This window comes from Rhinatrema bivittatum, chromosome 1, assembly GCF_901001135.1.
Source record: "Rhinatrema bivittatum chromosome 1, aRhiBiv1.1, whole genome shotgun sequence".
NCBI lineage: Eukaryota > Metazoa > Chordata > Amphibia > Gymnophiona > Rhinatrematidae > Rhinatrema > Rhinatrema bivittatum.
Genome location: NC_042615.1, coordinates 461,640,122 through 461,662,870, shown reverse-complemented (window position 1 = coordinate 461,662,870; position 22,749 = coordinate 461,640,122). Strand labels below are relative to the sequence as shown.

At 45.3% G+C, this 22,749-nt stretch overlaps 1 protein-coding gene across 4 annotated transcripts in view; it reads left to right on the top strand.

Annotated features, from left to right (window-relative positions):
• PSIP1 (PC4 and SFRS1 interacting protein 1) overlaps positions 1–22,749 on the top strand; it is a 249,383-nt gene that overhangs the window by 182,057 nt on the left and 44,577 nt on the right. For all 4 annotated transcript variants that reach the window (XM_029605901.1, XM_029605884.1, XM_029605894.1 and 1 more), the window contains exon 13: positions 13,489–13,559. In XM_029605901.1, coding sequence (XP_029461761.1) covers positions 13,489–13,559 — 71 coding nt within the window. The remainder of the gene's footprint in view (positions 1–13,488; positions 13,560–22,749) is intronic.

Sequence of the window (22,749 nt, the reverse complement as noted above, 5' to 3'; positions counted from 1 at the left end):
GAGCTGATGGTGAAACCAATAATGCGAAGTTATAGATAACCGATGTCTTTCTCAGTTATCTGAGGCAGCTTCTCCACTTTGCTGGCATGACTGCAAGCAGACAGGTACATATTAACATACAAGGTGGACGTGCCCATATATTCATTCCTTCTGGATACATGTTGGAAGGCTTATTGGGCAAATAATGTGGTATTCTCTGTCTTTAACTCCTGAGTTATATTTGTTGAATCTGTGGGGGAATCAAATGATGGGCAAGTTTCAGAAAATGTTGAAAAAACAACTACAGCATGCAGCTCAATTTTCCATTGTATTGAAATGGAAGTCGGTAAAATGTTCCTATGTGTTGTGTGACAGTGTCATATTATATGATAAGATAGGAGGGCTTATATTGGAAGTTTTATAACTCTGCGTGAGTGTAATTTTGTGTGGTTGTGTTCATTGCAAATTTTACTTTGTGATTTTTTTGTTTGTTTATATAGTGGCTGTATGTTTATCTGGCAATATAAATTAAAAGTGAACAAAAAAAATTTTTTAGAGTAGCTGAAGTATAACTTTTTTTTTTTTTTTTATGGACATTTTGTTCTCCCTATTTGACTCTAAGCTGAACAAGCCCTGGACGTTTTTTGTTCTAGGAGGTTTTCAAGACTAAGGGCTGGATTTTCAAAAGGGTATGCATGAAAATGGTCTTACTCACACCGGGCCTATTTTCAAAAGGCCCGGCAACTCACGTAAAGCCCCGGGATGCATGCAAAAAGGGGCAGGGAGGGGTGGGGTCAGAGGCTCCAGGTACAGCGGCCATTTGCTGCTGTGCTGGGGATCACGTGCCGGCAGTGGGCCGGCGTGCGCAACTTACTTCAGCCCCAGGGCTGAAGTAAGTTCCCTGTATGTACCCAGATCAGTCCAGACTTCTGGGTTCTGTCCACTCACCAGCAGATGGAGGCAGAAAAAGTTCCAACTGACTCCGCCCCTTCCGTGAGGTGCACCTACAGTACGTCAGTATTTTTCTGCCTCCAGCAGATGGTGGAGGTGCAAAACCTACAGTCTGTATTTTTCAAAACTAACTGACTAAAATCCTGACAAAATAGATATTTTTGTTCATAAAATTTATCTTTTTCTTTTAAGTATTTCTTATTTTACTTTAAAAAAAAAAAAAAAAAAAGGAAGTTTTTTTTTCTGGAAGCGCAGGGCAAGCAGAGAACCCTTGGCTTCAGTTTGCTGCAGCTTTTGGGGTGATACCAGGGAGCCCGATTCACTCACCCTGTGGAGCAGAGCACCCAGCTTCTTTCAGGTCATATAAAAAAAAAAAGTTATTTATAGCCTTTTTACTTGCCGGTCAGACTCCCCGTTACCTCTTTAGCTGCTTTGGGCGGTCAGCAGGATTTTTTGTTTCGCTTTCATTTTCTCCTCAGCTGGCTCTCTTTTTTTTTTTTTTTTTTTTCCACAAATGCCGCGCGGTCCGGCCTGCTGCGCGTGTGGAGACGCATGGGCTAGAATTTCTCACAATGGCCTATGCTCCTCCTGCCTCCCCAGGGGGGGAGGGATCTTCAGGGACAGCTGGGGGTGTTATTTCTTCGTCGCTCTGTCAGACTGGGACGCCTGCGTCTTTCTGCTGCAGCCTACTTCCCATTTCCAGCTTCATCTGAAGCTATTTCTGGCTCTGTTCACAGTGGAGGGGGGAGGGGTTTCTCATCCTGCTCTTTCTCCACAGCAATTAGCCTCCGAGGGAGGTGATTGTTTTGCTAATTCAGATGCTGCTGCTGAGGAGAGTCCTGAGGGGACTTCAGAATCCTCTTCTTCATTTTCTTTCGACTTTATTATGTTTTTACATAAAGCTTATAAGGCCAGAAAGCCCTCAAAAAAGAATTCTGAGGGGATTTCTTTTTCAGTACCTTTGTCTCAAAAAGCAGCTTCTAAACGGAACAAATCCTCGCAGGGGATGGATCTTCCCAAGCTTAAACGCTCTCTTAGGACTCCGGTGTCCCGACTCTTACCTGACACTTCTTCTGATACCTCAGAGTCAGACCAGGGGGACCCAAGCAAGCGACATTCCTCCTCAGGGCCCTGATTCTGCTGCTGGTCAAGATCCCTTGCCCTCTCAGGGACCTCATGTGGTCGAAGGTGATGATCCTAAGGTGTTCCACCTCTTTAGGAAAGATGAGCTTCTTCCTCTCATTCCTGCGATTCTTGAGGAGTTGGGAATTGATTCCCCGCCAGAGGATTCTCGTATGGGTTCAATTGACCCTGTCATGGTTGATCTTCGTGGTCCCACTCAGTCTTTTACTTTTCATCTTTTAGTCACAGACTTATTATTTCGCGAATGGGACACCCCTGACTTGGGATTAAAGGTCAGCAAGGCCATGGATAAGCAATATCCTCTGCCTGAGGATGCTTTGGACCTTTTGCGTGTTCCCAAAGTTGATACAGCGGTCTCTGCTGTTACCAAAAAGACTACTATCCCAGTTACCGGTACTACAGCTCTCAAACATCTTCGGGATCGAAAGCTAGAGGTTCAACTTAAAAAGATTTTTGAAGTTTCAGCTCTTGGAGTCCGAGCTGCTATGTGCAGTAGTTTTGCTTTAAGAGCAGGACTCCGCTAGGTTCAGCTCCTGCAGAATAATTCTTCTCTTTCTGAGTCCAAGGCTATTCAAGCTGGACGTTTGGAAGCTGCTGTTGCTTACAGTGCTGACACTCTTTATGATTTGTTACGTACCTCAGCCAGATCAATGGTTTCGGCTGTCTCTGCCCGCAGACTTCTCTGGTTAAGACACTGGTCTGCGGATGTCTCTTCAAAAGCTCAATTGGGATCTTTACCCTTTAAGGGTAAACTTCTCTTTGGGGAAGGATCTTGAGGACTTGATTAATTCCTTAGGAGAAAATAAGATACATCGTCTGCCTGAGGATAGGCCCAGGACAAAGGGGATCATTATCTTCCAGATCCCGTTTACGAGGAAACCGCAGGTTTCGCTTCTCCCGCTCTTCAGGTTCTTCTTTTCAGCAACAGCCTGCTAGACAGCAATCTTGGCCTCAGTCCTTTCGAGGACGTCGTTATGGGAGACCTGGTCCCTCCCAGTCCTCTGGTGGAGCGAAAACTTCTCAATGAGGTGAGGCCGGCCCATTCCTCGGTTCCGGTAGTGGGAAACATTGTCTCTCTATTTCGAGGAGTGGGCCAAAATAACATCTGATCAGTGGGCCTTACTGTGATAAAACAAGGCTACATCTTAAATTTTGTACGGCGACCATTTTCTCGTCTCTCCACGTTCTTACACTCAAAAGTGTCAGGCGGTGAGGGACACCTTACATCGCCTAAGAGAACTCTGAGCCATTGTGCCAGTACCTCCATTGGAGCGACGAAAGGACCGTTATTCCATCTACTTCGTTGTACCCAAAAAAGACGGCACATTTCATCCCATTCTGAACCTAAAAAGAGTCAATCGATGTCTGAGAATCCCAAGGTTTCGCATGGAAACCTTAAGAGCGGTCCTGGCATCCGTTCACAAAGGCAAGTTCCTAGCTTCTTTGGGCCTGATCGAGGCATATCTTCACATAGGAATTCAGTCCATCAAGTTCCTGCAGTTCTCGATTCTGGGTGACCACTTTCAATTTTGCGCTCTTCCTTTCGGTCTCGCCATGGCACCCAGGACCTTTACCAAAATTGTAGTAGCCGCACAGCTCCGAAAAGAGGGATTCTTTGTTCATCCCTACCTAGACGATTGGCTCATTCGAGCGAAGTCGGAATATCTCTGTCACTTGACTGTGTCTCGAGTTCTGCTTCTGCAGTCATTGGGCTGGGTTGTCAACCCGGCAAAGAGCCACTTAGTACCATCTCAGTCCTTGAAGTTTCTGGGAGCCCTGTTTGACACCCGGCGGGGGAAAGATTTTCTCACGGAACAACAGATCATCAAACTACAGTGTCAGATTCGGGTCTTGTTGTCCAAGTCTCCTCCCAAAGTCTGGCATTATCTACAGGTTCTAGGCTCCATGGCCTCCACTTTGGACTTAGTTCCATGGGCATTTGCTCATTTAAGACCACTTCAGTAAGCATTGCTCTCCTGCTGGAATCCGGTGTCGGAACAGTTTCATCTTCCCCTTCCTCTTACAGACTCTGCTCGTTCCAGTCTCAATTGGTGGCTCCTATTGCAGAATTTGCGTCGTGGAGCAGACCTAGAGGTTCCAGTTTGGACAGTAGTCACGACTGATGCATGTCTGTCTGGCTGGGGGGGCAGTTTGTCTCGACAGGTGTGTTTAGGGGCAATGGTCGCCAGAGGAATCTTGTTGGTCAATCAGTCGTTTGGAGACCAGAGCGGTGAGACTAGCCTTATAGGCCTTTCTACTGCTTTTTCAGGGGAAGTCAGTCAGAATCCTTTCCGAAAATGCAACGACGGTGGCTTATATCAACCGCCAAGGGGGAACCAAGAGCCAATCGGTCGCATACGAGGCTCAGCTGTTGATAGCATGGGCGGAACAACATCTTCTTCACATTGCAGCTTCTCACATCGCCAGACTCGACAACGTTCAAGCAGACTTTCTCAGTCGCCATCATCTAGATCCCGGGGAGTGGGAACTTTCCGAGCAGGCGTTTCATCTCATATGTGAAAAGTGGTCCACACCGAGCATGGACCTGATGGCAACGTTCCGGAACGCCAAGGCTCCACGCTTCTTCAATCGACGTCGAGAGCCAGGGGCAGAAGGAGTTGATGTCTGTCTTCTTCCCTGGCCAGTGAGCATTCTGCTTTGTGTTTCCTCCTTGGCCTCTCATCGGCAAAATTCTTTGAATCATAGAATCTCATCCCTCTGAGGTGATTCTGGTAGCTCCTGAATGGCCGAGACGTCCTTGGTTTGCAGACCTTGTCAACCTCATAGTGGACTATCTGCTTCACTTTCGGAACCTTCCAAATCTTCTCTGCCAAGGTCCCGTTTGTTTGGAAGAGGTAGATCGCTTCTCTCTAGCGGCATGGCTTTTGAAAGGCGGCGCTTGAAAGATAAGGGTTATTCTGATGCGGTGGTCGCTACTCTTCTCAGGTCAAGAAAAACCTCTACTTCCCTGGCTTATGTCAGGGTTTGGGGAGTTTTTGAATCCTGGTGTGAGGAGAATCAGGTGGTTCCTACTTGGGCTTTGATTCCTGACATTTTTTTTGCAGGCTGATCTGGCTAAGGGCTTATCTTGCAGCTCTCTCAGGGTACAGGTGGCAGCTCTAGGTTGCTTCCGTGGGAAGATAAAAGGAGTTACCCTGGCATCCCATCCTGATGTGGCTTGTTTTCTTCGGGGGGCAAAACACTTGCGTCCTCCTTTCAAAAATCCTTGCCCTTCATGAGGTTTAAATTTGGTTCTTAAAGTTCTTTGTGCTGCGCCCTTTGAGCCTCTAAAGATGGCTACTCTTAAAGATCTTACCTTAAAGGTGATTTTTCTGGTGGCTATTTCTTCGGCCCGTAGGATTTCTGAGCTTCAGGCTTTATCTTGTAGAGAACCATTTTTAAGAATTACAAATTCTGGAGTTTCTTTGAGGACTGTTCAGTCCTTTCTTCCAAAGGTGGTTTCTTCTTTTCACTTGAATCAGTCGATTGATCTGCCATATTTTCCTGATTCACAGCCTTCGGATCCTCAGTCTAGAGATTTGAGAAAACTAGATGTGCGGAGCTCTCTATTGTGTTATCGCGAGGTCACTAATAGTTTCCGCATGTTGGACCATCTTTTTGTGCTCTGGAGCGGTCCCAAGAGAGGGCACAAAGCATCTAGGGCTACTATAGCCGATGGCTAAAAAAAGCTATTAGTTAGGCATACTTCATGGTCGGTCGCTTCCATCTGGTCTTCGTGCTCACTCGAGAGTGGCGGAGTGTCAGCAAGTATCTCTGCATGAGATTTGTAGGGAGGCGACTTGGAAGTCTTTTCATACGTTTGCTAGACATTATCGCCTGGATGTTCAGGCTCCAAGATCAGGGGGTTTCGGTGATGCGATGATCCGAGCAGGACTCTCAGGGTCCCACCCTAGGTAAAGGAGCTCTGGTACATTCCAGGAGTCTGGACTGATCCGGGTACGTACAGGGAAAGGAAAATTGGTTCTTACCTGCTAATTTTCGTTCCTGTAGTACCACAGATCAGTCCAGAGACCGCCCATTTCAGTTTGGAGATAAAGGAGAGTCCGCTCGTTCTTGTTATTTACTTTGCAGATAAGTATTTTCACATATGTTTGTTATATGTTGTTAGGTGCTCTGCTGCCGTTTGGGTCAGTGAGTCTGGTTCTTATGGAATGTTCTCCCAGTTTATAGCAGTTAGCTACTTAGTTGGGTTTTTTTAGTTCTTCTGCTTTGTTACATTTAAATACTGATGTACTGTAGGTGCACCTCACGGAAGGGGTGGAGTCATTTGGAACTTTTTCTGCCTCCATCTGCTGGTGAGTGGACAGAACCCAGGGGTCTGGACTGATCCCTGGTACTACAGGAACAAAAATTAGCAGGTAAGAACCATTTTTCCTTTTTGAAACAAAAACAAGGAAAAGGTAGGGGGCAAAGGGCGGGGAGGGGTAGGGAAGTTCCCTCCGAGGCCGCTCCGATTTTGGCGCTCAAGGCATGAGCGCCGAAATCGCACGGGCATTCATTCACTGCCGGCGGAGGCCGTGCATTCATCCAGGCAGAGGGAGCCGGCGGCCGCTTTCGCCGCCGGCTCCCTCTGCCTGGATGAATGCACGCCCACCCGGCCGCCTTGAGCGCCGAAATCGGGAGGAGAGGAGAAGGGAGAAGGGACTATCGTAGCAGGCCCGAGCCTTGCTACTTTTTTGGTTTTTTTTGCTTCGGGAGGAGGGGACAGGACTGGGGCTGCACCGGAGACCGGACGGGGCCTTGAGTGCCGAAATCGCCCCCATTTTTTACACTTTATTCCCGTTTTAATTTTCGAACACCACACTAACACCAGGTAGAGGGTAGGCGGTAAACTAACAGGTTAAGGACGCGGCAAAATAGCGGGTTACAAAGGAGATAATCTGAGCGCGCGTCACAGTATTGGAGGGGAATAGCTAATTCCTTCATTATACAGCTAATTCGTTCATTTACATATATACATGCTGCGTGCGGAAAGGGTTACGCGTCTGTTTTAAGAAGCGCTAAGGACGCGTGAAACTGGAGACTGGATCGCTGGATCGCCTTACGCGTCCGAATTGTGCGCTCCCAGCACGTTACAGACGGGAAATCTTCAACCGCACATTACAGTATCGACCTGTTAGTTTGTCATTCATTGTTCACACATTTTACATTTTTGTTTATATTCTGCCTTTTTGGCACTTCAAAGTAAATTGCATTCAGGTTCTCTAGTATTACCATTTTTATTTATTTTTTTATTTTGTTTTCTGCCACTTCAGAGTGGATCACATTCAGGCCCTATAGTATACTAGTCAATTATGGCAGCTTGTTATTCAGATGAGAATTTACATTTAAAGATTTAGAGTTAAAGCACACATCACTTATATCACCTCCTTTTCAGCCGATAGCATTTAACACATCTTCCTTATGTTCCTTTCTGACGGTGGTGGTGTTGATTGCGGGGGAGGGGGGGTGTTAATTATGCCGCGTTTCATGCACTCCGCTTTTAAAATTGAGCTGGGGCTTTCTCGCTCTGCTGTGCGCAGCAGGCCTCTTACATGCCATGTGGTTCACTCAGTCTCTGCGTGTTTCAACCTCCACTCCCCCCCCCCTCCCCCCCCACACACACAAACCATGCTGCACTTGTTTCTGAGCATATTTATTGCTGTTTAGGCTACTCTGCATTTCCTAACCCAGCAAGTAGCCTTTTCTTTAATTTGATTTGTTTTATTTCATTCTCTGATCCAGCTGCATATCTTCAGGCACCCTCAGATCCTCTTTCTTTAAAGCCTTACCTAATTCAGTTGCTTTTTTTTTTTTTTTTTTTTTAGATGCAGCCTCTCTGGCCTTCACACATCTCATGTTTTTCAGTCTCCAAAGGTCTTTTCTTCCACTGTTATGGTTAATCACACTTATTAAACCTTGGAATTATTGCACATGACTCCTTTGACACTCTTTCGTAGTAGACTTTCCAAAAATGGGTCGTCCTATTTGAAGTCATTTCATTTTGTCCATCACCATTCCTTTGTTTAAAAATTTTGTTTACAAACTATTTGTCCACAATTATTGAACTCACTTCATTGTCTTTAAAGCAGGAATCTGATCTTTAACAGTTTTGGAAAAAATGTAAAAACTTTTTTTTTTTTAAAGAGCTTTTAGCTGGGACTTGATATGTTAATTTTTTTTTGTTTCAAGTAGTCTTTTGTTATATTGTTTTTGTATTGTGTTTTGCCCTGTAATCTGCATTGATCAACAATTGTTTTGGATTTTGAGGAATATGAATGTGCTAATAAATAAGGTAAAACTTCTTGGGTAGCTGTGAATGAAGGCTCTTGGCACCAAAATCCAAGCACTGGATCAAATTCTGATTGAGCTAGAATATGTTTTTTTTTTTGTGTTATATACGTTACATAGAATTGTCCTTATGATGCTGTTGAAGCTATTGTACTAAAAATATTTTATCCATTTTATTTATGTATTTTTACATGCATCTATGTTGCTGTTTTTGCATGCTGGTTTGAGAATGAGGGAACATTCTTTTTTTTTTTTTTTTTTCTTTATGCATTTTACAAAATAAACAAGATATCAATCTTGAAAAGAAATACAGAAATAATCTTGATAATAAAGCAAAAACAATATTGATTACTCTGATTAAAGTTCTCTAATATGAGGGGGTAGAATTATTCAACTTAAGGAAATCTATACATACTTTTCAAAAGAAAAAAAAAGGAACATTCGGTAGATTACAGAGACTATTATTATTCATGAGGAATTTGATACATCAATTCTGGTAACTGCTGTCACTACAGGAGTTTTTCCTACTAAGAATTGTGTTAGTTGGGGAGGATCATAAAAAATAAAGGTATTTGCATAAATAACCATGCACTTACATGGAAACTTTAGGAAAAGAGGGACATTCATAATATATTGAGGACCAGTATTTCACCATCCAGGATGATAGTCTTTACACATCATCAGATGGAGCCCCAACACGGGAAAACTTATGTCAAGTTTCTAGAACTTTAACTTGCCACATTGAGCATGCCCAGCATGCGTCCAAGCAGGGTCCCTCTCCAGTCTCTATTTTTATGGCGCTGTAAGCATTTTGGTGTGGATGAGCTCACTTTGGCTTTTTGGAGAGTCTGTTCTCAAGAGGACCACAGAGCGATGGAAACTCTTGAGGGGGCCATGCTCATTGCCCACATTGCTCCTACCAGATCTACATGAATCAGTACTCGCGGAACATCTGGAAGTAGGTGAAGGTGATGGCCAATCAGCTGCCTCAACTACAGCAGGACACCTTCATGTTGAAGGTGCATAAGGGCCCGGAGTGCGGGAAACACAAGGTCTGAGCAACCTACAATTTTTCGAGACAGCATCGAGAATCTCTGCAAGCGGGAATCGGTTCCCACAGAATGGCATGTCTGTGGGCTTTGGATCTTCAACCAGAGGTACAAGAATGACTCGCTGTCGTGCCGTGTATTGAGGAGAATCTCTTCGGAGACGGGGTGAGGGACACAGTGGCCCAATTTCAGGACCATCATGAAACCTCCCAACAACTCTCCACCAGCATTCTGGACCCGTTGTTCTCTTCTAGGAGGCCGGTGAGAACGGGACAGAGGAAGTCTTTCTTTCGCCAGAGGATGTACTATCCTCTGCCCCCTCGCTCCCATCAAGACTCCCATGGCTGTCCCAGGCAGCAGAGAGCCCCCAAGCCCCAGGCGGCACCTCAGTGAACTCCAGGGACAGGACTTTGATTAGGTCATAGGGAGTGTAGGCCATTTGCCCTTACCCAGGACATTGGACCTCCTCTGGTCAGGGGCAGGCTGTGGTTCTTCGCAAAGCAGTGGCCCAGTATAACCTAGGATTAGTGGGTTTTCTCCATTGTTCATCAAGGGTTCAAATTTGAATTTATTGGGTGTCTCACCAAATTGCCCTCCGAGCCTGTTTTGGGGTCCAGTAGTGTATCAGGAGAACTACTAGCAGAGCTCTCCTCCCTCTTAACGCCCAGAACAGGCAAGCCTGTTTCACCAGGGCAAAGAGGGCATGGATTCTACGCCATGTACTTCCTGATTCCAAAGAAAACAGGAGGATTTCGTCCCATCCTAGACCTAAGGACCTTGAACAAATTTGTTAAAAAAAAATAAATTTCAAGATGGTTTTCTTGATCACCCTTTACAAAAAGGAGACTGGCTATGCTCCCTTGATCTAAAGGACACATACACTCAATCGAGATCTTCCCCAGTCACAGGAAGTATCTCCGATTCGTGGTGGGAAAACAGCACTTCCAGTTTTGGGTGTTGCTGTTCGGACTAGCATCAGCCCCAAGAGTCCTCACAAAATGCCTGGCCGTGGTGGCAGTGCACCTCCACAGGCTAGTGGGTGCATGCTTTCCCCTATCTGGATGATTGGCTGGTCAAGACTACATTTCAGGCAGAGGCCGTCAGGTCCATGCGCTTGACCATCCGGGTGTTAGAGTCGCTAGGGTTTGTCATCAACTACCCGAAGTCCTATCTTGGTCCGTCACCTCAACTGGATTTCATAGGAGCCCTGCTAGACACGGCTCAGGTCAAGGCCTTCCTGCCTCGTCAAAGGGCCATCAATTTGATGACCACAAAGGCAGAGATTCATCAGAGCCAGCAGATGTCCACTTGGCGCATGTTGAGACTGTTGAGCCATATGGCCACAACAGTCCATGTCACTCCCTTGGCACAATTACACATGCGCGAAGCCCTATGGACTCTGAGTTTGCAGTGGTGCCAGGCCACGCAGAACCTCCAGGATTGCATCCAAGTCACCCAGTCTCTCCGGGACTCGTTGTCCTGGTGGTGGGTACTTTCAAATCTGGAACAGGGGATTTGTTTTCGAAGTCCTACCCAAATTGTCCTAACTACGGATGTGTCCACCGTGGGCTAGGGAGCTCATGTAGATGGGCTCAGCACCCAGGATCTATGGTCTGCTCAGCAAAGCAGTTGTCAAATAAACTTCCTGAAGCTTTGGGTGATCCAGTAAGCATTATGGGCTTTCAGAGATCAGCTGTCCAATAAAGTTGCCGTGATCCAAACCGACAACCAGGTAGCTATGTCGTATTTCAACAAGCAGGGAGGTACAGGATCGCATCTCCTGTGTCAGGAAGCGGTCCAAATCTGGTCATGGGCCCTGTCCCACGGGATGATGCTCTGAGCCGTGTACCTGGCCGGGAACAACAACGTGGTAGCGGACTCACTGATCCTTGCTTTAAGAACCAATGAGTGATCCCTTGACCAGGACGTAGTGAATCAGATATTCCACCTCTCGGGGATCCCAGACATAGATCTGTCACATCCCCTTCCAACAGGAAGGTTGCTCGGTTCTGCTCCCTGTACAGGTCAGATGGCAAACCAGCCTCGAACGCCCTTGCCCAACATTGGGGCAAGGGTCTTCTGTACGCATATCTTCCGATTCCCTTAGGGGTGAAGCCGCTTTTGAAGCTTCATGAGGACAAGGGAACTATGATCCTCATAGCCCCTTACTGGCCGTGACAGGTCTGGTTTCCACTCCTACGGGAATTGTCCATCCGGAGACCAATCAATCTGGGGACTTCCCCAGATCTCATCACACCATGATCAAGGCAGGTCGTGACATCCCAACCTCTAGGCCCTGTTACTCACAGCCTGGATGTTGAGAGATTAATTCTGCAACCACTCAGTTTCTCAGAAGCCTTGCACTAGAAAGTCCTATGGACTGAAGTGGAGGAGGTTTTCTGTGTGGTGAGAGCAGAAGGTCTCCTACCCCACACAAAAACTGCTTGATTGCCTTCTACACCTATTGGAAGCTGTCTTAAAAAAAAATATCCATTAGAGTTCATCTCAGTGCAGTTGGCACATACAACCATGGTGTAGGTGGTATGCCCATCCCTGTACAACCTATAGTTGTACACTTCATGCAGGGCCTGCTTCAATTGAAGCCTCCCCTAAGGCCTCCCACTGTCTTCGGACCTCAGTGTTGTGTTAGCTCAGTTGACGAAAGCTCCTTTTGAGCCGCTATGCACCTTTACCTGATCTGGAAGGTCATATTTTTGGTGGCAGTCACTTCAGCATGCAAGGTCAGCAAGCTCCAGGCCTTAGTGACTTATCCGCCTTATACTAAATTTTATCATGACAGGGTGGTCTTGCGTACACACACTAAGTTCCTGCCTAAGATGGTGACAGACTGCCATCTTAATCAGTCCGTCATCCTGCCAACATAATTTCCCAGACACCATTCGTACTAAGGCAAACAAGCCCTGAACAGTTTGGGTTGTAAGTGAGCATTAGCCTTCTATCTGGAGCAAACAGAAGCCCATAGACAGTCCACCCAACTTTTCATTTCTTTTCATAGGAATAGGTTGGGCATTGCTGTTGCCAAACAGACACTATCCAATTGGCTAGCAGATTGCATCTCCTTCTGTTATGCCCAGGCGGGACTGCATTTTGGGGGTCATGTCAAGACTCATTCTGTCAGAGCCATGGCAGCGTCGGTGGCCCACTTTCGAGCAGTTCCCATGGAGGAGATCTGCAAGGCTGCAACATGGGAATTCTCGCCATTCATTCACATCTCACTATTGTCTGGATAGGGATGACCAACTCGACGTTAGGTTTGGCCTGTGTCTCCATCATAAACAGTTTGAGGTGTACAACCCAACTCTTCCTGTCTAGGGCCTGATGTTTGGGTTCAGGCTGTCTCCCCCTTCTCTTACCAACAGTACTGTTGTGCCTGCTGGCACCTGATTGGGTATCTCTTGGTCCCCTTCTGTATTGGGGAACAGCCTCTAGCTAGGGATTCACCCATGTGTGGTGACTACCATCCAGCTTGTCCTCGTAAAAAGCAGAGTTGCTTACCTGAGTTGCTCTGAGGACAGCAGGATGTTATTCCTCACGAAACACGCCTGCCACCCCAAGGAGTTGAGTTTCTCCGATTTTTATTTTTATTTTTTTTTCATTTATATATATAATTCCAGGTTATAATACTGGAGAGGGATCCTGCCTGGATGCATGGAGTAGGGCAATGCTGGGCATGTTCAATGTACCAAGTCAAAGTTCTGGAAACTTTGACATATGTTTCTGTGTCAAGATTCCATCTGACGATATTACCAATGTGTGAGGACTAGCATTCTGCTGACCTCGGAGAACACCTGTTACAAGTAAGCAACTGTGCTTTCCCCTGGCTCTCTCCTGCTGGGAATCTGATCTCCTTTCTGATTTTTCCACAACTTGTGCATGCTTGGATGTGCATCTGAGTTTGGATGCTCTTAGTTCTTTTTTTTTTTTTTTTTTTTTAATTCAATCCAGAATGATTAATTTAGGTTTTTTGAAATTGTGTATCTTTCAGAAAAGAGATGTTTACTGGGCAAGCTGATTATTTTCCCACATAAATGATTCCCCTGTTTTACATCCACAGAAACATCAACAGATTCTTGCCTCCAGAGGATACATGCAGAGATTAAGAGCTCGCTGAAAATTGATAAGCTCGTAAGCTGGTTTTTCTTTTCTTACGTTTTATGAAGTGTGTGGCGCAAATTCTTGAGCTAACATGATGTACAGCAGTTCATGTCCAGTTGATGAGGGATTCAGACTAGACTTTTTTGAAAAGCGATATTTTGTTTGTGTTTAGAACTTTTTACAATGCTTGACAGAGTTGAAATTGAATCCGCGTGTCTTTTATTCTATTGTAAATTGATGTTGGCAATACTAACTTTTTTTTTTAATCACTTTGCTGTTAAAAAAAAAAAATCTGGGCCTGCTCGGTGGCAAGTCCTCTGTACTTCTGTACAGAAGACCTGAGTTCCATTCCCAGAAGATGCTGCAATAGTAGCATTTACAACGCCCAGTAGAGAGGGAATCTCTGCTATCACTGACACATAGTGCTAGACTTCAGGATGCACGATAGTCGAATTTGAAGGAAGCTATAGTTTGTGATCCATGGCTGGGCTAGGTGTGAGGAAATGCAATTTTCAAAACACATTTTTATGAATCTATTCACGAAAAACCTTTGATTATTAAAATACACTCTAACATTGATCGTAGCTAGCTCTAGCTCAGGTGTTGAGGTTTTGTATGGCTGTATTTGATTAGTGCAAGGATTGTGAATTCAGGTTCTTGAGTGCTGCAAACAGATCCAGTTTTCAGGATTTCCACAATCAATATTCATGATACATCATTTCCACACAAGTAAATGTTGTCTCTGAAGACCAGCAAGATGGGAGTCTTCTCATGTGGATGACATCATCAGATAGAGACTGGCACAGAATTTTTACCTCAAAGTTTCTAGAAATGTTTTTCAGTGATCTATGCTCTGCATGAAGTGGGACATACTAAGGACCATGAGAGACTGCAGAGCAGCTTCCTCAAAAGCAACGTGATGCCTTGTAGTAACTGGAAAAAATAATCTGGTTGACTTTTTTGATGTTTTTGAGCCGACATCAAGAGTCTCTGCAGTGGGGGATTGGGGTGTATGGGCTCACCTGGCTGCTGGCTTCAGACCTCAGCTGGATGTTCAGGAAAAACTCTTTAGAGATCAGAAGTGGTAGTGCAGATTAAAGACCAGTGTGTGATGCTTCAGACCCTCTCCAATGCCAGGTGGAATGTCAAGGACACATTTCTATCAACTGAGATGTTTTCCTCCTCCCCTCTCAGTCTTAACAGCAACAGGGTCCTTATACTCACCCTAGACAGCCGAGAGCCCCAAAGCCACAGCCAGCACCCTAGCCAAAACCTGGGATGGGAGTTTTAACTGAATCAGAGAGAGCATTGCCGCAATCCTAGTATCCATGCCAGAATACCTTCCTGTTGGAAAAAGATTAAGATTTTATAGAAACTGTTGGACCAGAATAATTCAGATCTTCAGCATAATTTGCAAAGAATATAGACCACCTATTAATGTCCCTCAAAATCACCCATCAAAACGCTTGGTCAATGTCTCAGCATAAGGAATTGTGGTAAAAAGAACTCTCCTACCCCTTAGAGTTCAATGCGGTTGAGCTCATTTCACCAAGAGAAAAAGGATGGGGATTTTGCTGTCAAGGACTTGATTCCAAAGAAAACAAGGCAACCCTATCCCATCCTAGAGCTTTGAGTGGAAAGTTCGATAGTTTCCCCGCTTTCCTTTCTTGAAAAAAGGGACTGGCTTGGCATTCTAGATCTAAAGGATGCTTTACACCGACATTGAGATATTTCCAGGTCACAGAAAGCATTTCAGATTCGTAATAGTGAACCACCATCTTTAATATCACACATTGCCCTTTGGCTTAGTATCACACCACGTATTTATAAAATGTCTTACAATGGCGGTGCATGTATGTAAATTGGGGGTGCGTGTGTTTTCCTTCCTGGACAATTGGCTGGCCAAAAACATGTCTCAAGGTGATGCTGCAGAATCAGTAAACATTACGTTCTGGGTGTTGACATTGCTAGATTTATCATAAACTACTCCAAGTCCCACTTTTCCCATATTCTCAATTTGAATTTATAGAAGTGCTGCTAGACATAAGTCTGGCAAGAGCCTTCCTTCCACAAAGAGAGAATTACCACATTGATATCTGCAGCAGTGAGGAAAAGCATGAATCACTAGGCATCAGCATGGGGTATGTTGAGGTTGTTGGACCTCATGGCATCAACAGTCCATGTTTACTCCCTTGGCATGTCTTCACATGAGAAAAGTCAATAGACCCTTAGAGCACAGTGGAATCAAGCCACTCAAGATCTTTGGGACAGTATCTGTATCACCCAGCCTCTGAAGAATTCTCTCCAGATGGCTGATTCATTCCATTCTGGCCAAATTCCTCTAGTGAAAATTGTCCTGACCACAGATGCATCCAATCTGGTATGGGGAGCCTTAGTAGAGGTACTCTGTACCCAGGGTCTTTGTTCTATTCAGGAAAAGTTTCATCAGATAAACTTCCTAGATCTAAGAGCAGCATCAATTGCTCTTAAGGCTTTCAAGGATTGGTTAGCCAACAAAGTTATCTTCATCCAGATGATCAAGTAGCAGTGTTCTACATCAATGAGCAGAGAACAGGAACATACCTCCTCATGAGAATGTTTGGATGTGGGACTGGGCCATTTCTCAGGGAATATTCCTTAGAGCCATGTACCTGGCAGGTGAGGAGAATGTTCGGGGCGGACAGACTGAGTTTGATCCTAGAACCCCACAAATAGTCCCTAGATTGGGGGGGGGGGGTGTAACAAACCATATATTCTGCAATTGGAGCACATCCATGGTAGGTCTGTTTTGCATCCCCTTGGAACAAGATAGTCTCGCTGCTCTGCTCCAGATGGGAGTATTCAAGACAAACTAGTTTCAAATGCCTTTGCCCTGAATTACGGTCAGGGTGTTCTGTATGCTTATTCTCCAATTCTTCTAATGGCAAAGACCTTATTGAAACACAGAAGAGAACAGGAAACCATGATTCTTGTAGCTTCCTATTAGTCAAGACAGATTTGGTTTCCACTCCAGAAGGTGTCCATCAGGAATTCAGTCAGGTTGGGTAATTCCCCTATGATAATCACTCAAGATTGGGGGCATCCAAACATCTGTTCCCTAGCTGGCCCTCACAGCCTGGATGTTGAGAGAGGGTAGTTCTGCAACGCCTGAATCTTTCTAAGGATGTGTCTCATATTCTGGCTTCCAGGAAGGATTCTAAAAGGAAGTCCTGTAGTGTAAATTGAAAGAGGTTTGACTTTCACGTGAGGGAAAGGCACTAAATCCTTTTTCTAGCTCCATACAAAAACTGCTTGATTACTTTTCTACGTCTTTGAGTTAAGTCTTAAGACCAACTCAGAGTTCATCTTAGTGCAATTGATTCTTACCACCACCATGTAGAAGGTAAACCTATCTCTGCACAGTCTTTAGTTGTCCATTTCATGTGGGGCTGATTCACTTGAAGTATTTCATCAAGCCTTCCACTGTGTTATGGAACCTTTTTTGAGCATTTAGATTTCTGTGCCCTGAAGTACTTGACTAGGAAGGTCTTATTTTTAGTGGAAGTCATTTTGGCATGCAGAGTCAGTGAGCTCCAGTGACTTATTCATCTTATACCACTTTTTTTCACAAGAGTGGTTCTATGCACACATCTTAAGTTCCTGCTTAAGATAGTGTCGGAATTCCACCTTAAGCGATCAGTCATCCTTACATTTTTTCCCAGGTCATATGTCCACATATGTGAACACACACTGCACAGTTTGAATTACAAGAGAATCTTAGCCTTCTATTTGGAGCGAACTGAAGCCTTTAGAAATCTCACCCAGCTTTTTGTTTCTTTGATACTAACAAACCAGGAGTTGTGGTTCCCAATGGCACCCTCTCTGATTGGCTGGCACTTGCATTTCTTTCATTTATGCCTAGGCAGGCCTAAATCTGGTGGGTTATGTCAAGGCTCAAGAGGCAGAGCTGCACAAGCATCGGTAACCCACCAAGATGAGCATCCATGGAGGAGATCTGTAAGACTGTGACGTGGAGTCCTCTCCACACATTCACATCTCACTATTTCTTGGATAGGGACTCCCAACATGAGAGTAGGTTTGATCAGTATCTCTTGAGTATCTTTAAGGTGTGGGACCCAACTCCACTCCCCCCCCCCCCCCCCCCGATTTGGTCGGGAATATTTTTTTGTAAATACATAATGACTGTAATGCCAACGATATAACAGTTTATAACAATTTTCCATTAGAGAAGATGCTATCAGTCCCCTTCCCATTCCCTGGTAAATTTCTCGCCATCCCTCCAGTTCCAATTCCACTCCAAGATCCTTTTCCCATGCCTTGGCAAAATGGGGTTTATCCAAAGGATCAGAGTTTAAAAACCCATGTAATTTTGAAATAACCTTAGACACTTTGTTGGCCCCCCTGCATAGCCCTTCGAAAAGGTTACCCCTTGGTGCAAGCTTCCCCGTACCTGAGATGAGATCAAGAAATGACGAAGCTGTAAATGTTGATACTGATCACAGGTAGGTAAACCATGTTTACTGCATAAAATCTCAAAAGAATGCATCCCCTGGGGTCCCCATATTTGCGCTATAGTTTGAATCTGTCTGGTCTTCATGAAGCGCAAAGGCTTTAGACTGGGTCCCCAGTTGAAAAGCCAGATTATAAAAAAGATATGATTATGGGGAATACACTTTAGAACCCATAAATTTTCCCCTCCACTTATCCCAAATCATAAAGGTAGTCCGTAATGGCATTGAAGACATACAGAGTGGTAGCCAGGTTGCCAGATGAGAGTTTGTAGCGGCATATCTCCCACCAATGCCTACTCTAATTTTAACCAGATCTTGACCACTGGTGTCTTATGCCAATCTAAGATGGTATGTAAGTGAGCTGCCGTGTGGTACCATAGCAAGTTAGGTACTCCTAGTCCTCCCTGCCCTTTTGATAAATACAGTGTTTTCCTAGATACTCAAGGGGACTTTCCATCCCAAATGAATTGCTGGAGTCTTCCTTGCCAATGCTTCAGCTCTACTTATGGTACTGCTATCGGAAGGGTTTGGAACAGATATATAAAACATGGTAAACATTCATTTTGAGCACGCAATCCTGCCCAGCCACGAGATATGGTATCTGTCCCACTCCACCAGTTCTTTGAAGATCTTAGCTAATAAAGGGGTATAATTCAAATGGAAGAGATCGTCCAGGCTACCAAGATAGATCCCAAGGTAATTTATCTTTTGGGGTGGCCATTTAAATGCATATGTTGACTGTAGATTCGCTACCTGGTCAGAAGGGACAGAGATATTAAAAATCTCTGATTTGTCCCAGTTTATTTTAAAGCCCGATATGGAATTGAACTGCAATATTTCTGCTACAATCTCTGGCATGGACATATCTGGATCTGAAATGGAGAACAATATATCATCTTTGAAAAGAGCCAGTTTAGAAGAAAAGCCACCTATATCCATGCCTTTGATTGTTGGATTATTGTGAATTCTGATAGCAAATGGCTCTAAAAAGAGTGCCAATAGGAGCGGTGAACGAGGGCACCCTTGGCGAGTCTTTCTTTGCACCTGAAAAGCATCTGAGTAGCCCCCATTCACTTTAAGATATGCCATTGGAGAGTCATACAGTTTGGTGATCCATTTAATATATAAGGGGCCAAATTTCATACGTGCTAATGTACTAGGTCGAATGCCTTCTCTGCGTCTATAGTTAAGAGCAAAGCTGGGACATTCTGATGTTGGGCCCACCATATGAAGTCTACCGCCTTCCTGACATTATTGGAAGCCATCCTCCCAAGAACAAATCCCAACTGGTCAGGGAAAACAAGATCTTCCACCACTCCCTTTAGCCTATCCGCCAGTATCTTAGCCAATATCTTCAAATCAAGATTGATTAGGGAGAATGGGCGATATGATCCGCAAAGAGATGGATCACGACCCGGCTTTGCCAAGACTGTAATTCCAGCCTTATTAGTTGAGTGTGAGATTACCCCATTATCTCTCGGAGAATTAAACATATGAGTGAGAGGGTCTATAAGCACATTCCCAAAGGTCTGGTAAAATTTAGCCGTGTACCCGTCCAGTTCCGGTGATTTCCCTGCTTTGAGATGTTTGGCGATTTGAACTTCCAGGGAAGTAATTTCCTTATCAAGACTAGTATGTCCCGAATCAGATAAACTGGGTAGATCCATAGGGGCGGATTTTCAGAGCCCTGCTCGCGTAAATCCGCCCAAAACCAGGCGGATTTACGCGAGCAGGGCCCTGCGCGCCGGGAAGCCTATTTTACATAGGCCTCCCGGCGCGCGCAGAGCCCCGGGACTCGCGTAAGTCCCGGGGTTCTCCGAGGGGGGCGTGTCGGGGGCGGGTCGGGGGCGGGCCCCGTCGTCGCGACGTTTCGGGGGCGTGTCGGCAGCGTTTTGGGGGCGGGTACGGGGGCGTGGCTACGGCCCGGGGCGGTACGGGGGCGTGGCTACGGCCCGGGGCGGTACGGGGGCGTGGCCGCGCCCTCCGTACCCGCCTCCAGGTCACGGCCCGGCGCGCAGGAGGCCCGCTGGCGCGCGGGGATTTACGCCTCCCTCCGGGAGGCGTAAATCCCCCGACAAAGGTAAGGGGGGGGTTTAGACAGGGCCGGGTGGGTTAGGTAGGGGAAGGGAGGGGAAGGTGAGGGGAGGGCAAAGGAAAGTTCCCTCCGAGGCCGCTCCGATTTCGGAGCGGCCTCGGAGGGAACGGGGTAGGCTGCGCGGCTCGGCGCGCGCCGGCTATACAAAATCCATAGCCTTGCGCGCGCCGATCCAGGTTTTTAGCAGATACGTGCGGCTCCGCGCATATCTACTAAAATCCAGCGTACTTTTGTTTGCGCCTGGAGCGCAAACAAAAGTAGGCTATTCGCGCGCCTTTTAAAATCCGCCCCATAGTATGTAGATATGTGTCGATGCCTGACTCACTAATATTTGTATCCGCATTATAAAGGGCTGCATAAAGGTGCCTGTTAAAATTGATCTTTAATTTTGACTATGTTTTGAGTTTGGAATTTTTTCAGTTTTTGGGCCAAAGGTTTTCCTGCTTTGCCCCCCCCCCCCCCCCCCCAAAAAAAAAAAGTTTTTTGCTTAAGAATGTCTAATTGGAGGGCTATGGAAGCAGCATCTAAGTTTGCTATTTTATCTCTCAATCCTTGAAGAGTACGCCAATTACTGAGAGGGTTGTCGTTTGAGTTTGTTCCGCCACTCCCAATTGGATCATTAAATGACCCCATTCCTTATTTTTCTTTTTTTTTGACAAACTATGCTCTCACGATCAAATGACCCCTTATGACTGCTTTCAGGCCTTCCCATACCATTCCCATAGATACTTCTCCATTATCATTAATGGCTAGATAATCAGTTATGATGCCCTCCATTGAGTGGACAAACTCAGTATCATCAAGCAAAGAATCGTTAAGTTTCCAGTAGAGTTGTCCTCTATCCAAAAACTGTAAAGATATCTCAGCCCACACTGGACTGTGGTCCGACATTATGATATGATCTATGTCTGTTCTAGTTATATTATTTATTAAGCCTTTGTCAATCATAATCATAGCTATTCATGAGTATGTGTTGTGCGGACAAGAGTAATAGCTATAACTTTTGGATTTAGGATATCATATCCGCCATACATCCACCATATTAAGATCTGCCATCAGGTTTTTAAGGGCCTTCCTATCTTTGTGCGATGCCACTGCCAAACCCCGGGAATTATCCAATGACTGATTGATGGTCAGGTTAATATCCCCCCCTAAGATAAGTTGGCCTTCCACTGTATTCTTAAGTGCCTCAGCCAGAACATAAAAGAATTCCCCTTGACCCTGATTTGGCGCATAAGCTGTAGCTAGACTGAATTTATGTCCGTCAATAGAAATTACCACGATGATATATCTACCATCCGCAGCTCTAACGCATGAAAATATAATTTTATGTGGGCAGAGGTAAGATCCATAGCTGGTATCCCTGCCTATTTCTTTTCAATACACTCATAATTATTTGTGGCCAAGAGCAGATTCAGTAAATTAGAGAACATGGAGCATGAAAATCATATGGGCTTCGTAACACCTAAAATCTTCGAGGTGCCCTCTCTGGGTTGGCTCCACAGTGTGCAGACCACTGACCAAAATATAATGTCGCAGTTGTAAATAAGCATAGAAAACTGTTCTTGGGAGGTGGTACATTTCTTGGAGTTCTTGGAAACTATACATGTTATTCGTGTGGGGTTGGAAAACTTGGGAGACCAAGTGAATTCCATGAGACGCCCATTGGTGGAACACATTGGTTCCTTGACCCAGTGGAAACTGTGGGTTGTCGCACATGGCCATCAGTGGTGTCAAAGTCCCTTGGAGGCAAGGATTTTACATAGGTGCTGCCATGCCTTTCTACCTGAATCAAGAATTATAAAGGGCTTGCAAGCTGATGGGATATGCTGTAAGGATAACTATATCAAGGTTGCCGGGGAGTACCTGCCCAAAATGTACGAAGTGGGTGAGAAATATTCCTTACCGAGAAGCCAATCCCTTAGGTGACTAAGCATACACACCAGATTATATCTTTGGAAATCTGGACACGCCAGACTACCCTCACCCATCGCTCGAGTTAAGTGTTTCAGGGCCAATCTCGTTCTTTTCCCTCTCCAGATAAATTTTCTTATTTCGCAATTGATACTGTTTTGGCTGTTTTAACCAAATTGGGAGCATTTGGAGTAGGTATAACCATTTTGGGAGTTCTACCATTTTGATTAAGTGAATGCTTCCAACCAAGGGAATGGGGAGAGCTTGCCATTGGTTTAGGTTCCCTTTCATCTTCAATAGAGGGTGAACATTGATGCTGTATATGGTGTCCGGGGTATTGAATATTTGCACGCCTAGATACGTTAGAGTTCCAGGCACCCATTTTAAGGGGAAAGTTGGACCCCATGCCTGCTGGAGGTTACCAAAAATTTCTGACGCCTCCAATTTATCGGTATTTATATTAAGCCTGGAGAAACTGCCATACAAAGTTTGTAAGTGCAGTACCTTGGGAAGAGACTGTTGAGGTTTAGTAAGAAAGATCAGGATATCATCAACAAAGGCTGCTGTTTTAAAGACTTGACCCTTACAGTCAAGCCCTGCTATTGTCGCATCATGGGATATTATATGTAATAATGGATCAATAGCCAAGATGTACAGAAGAGGTGAGAAAGGGCAGCCCTACCTTACTCCCCCTCTGCGG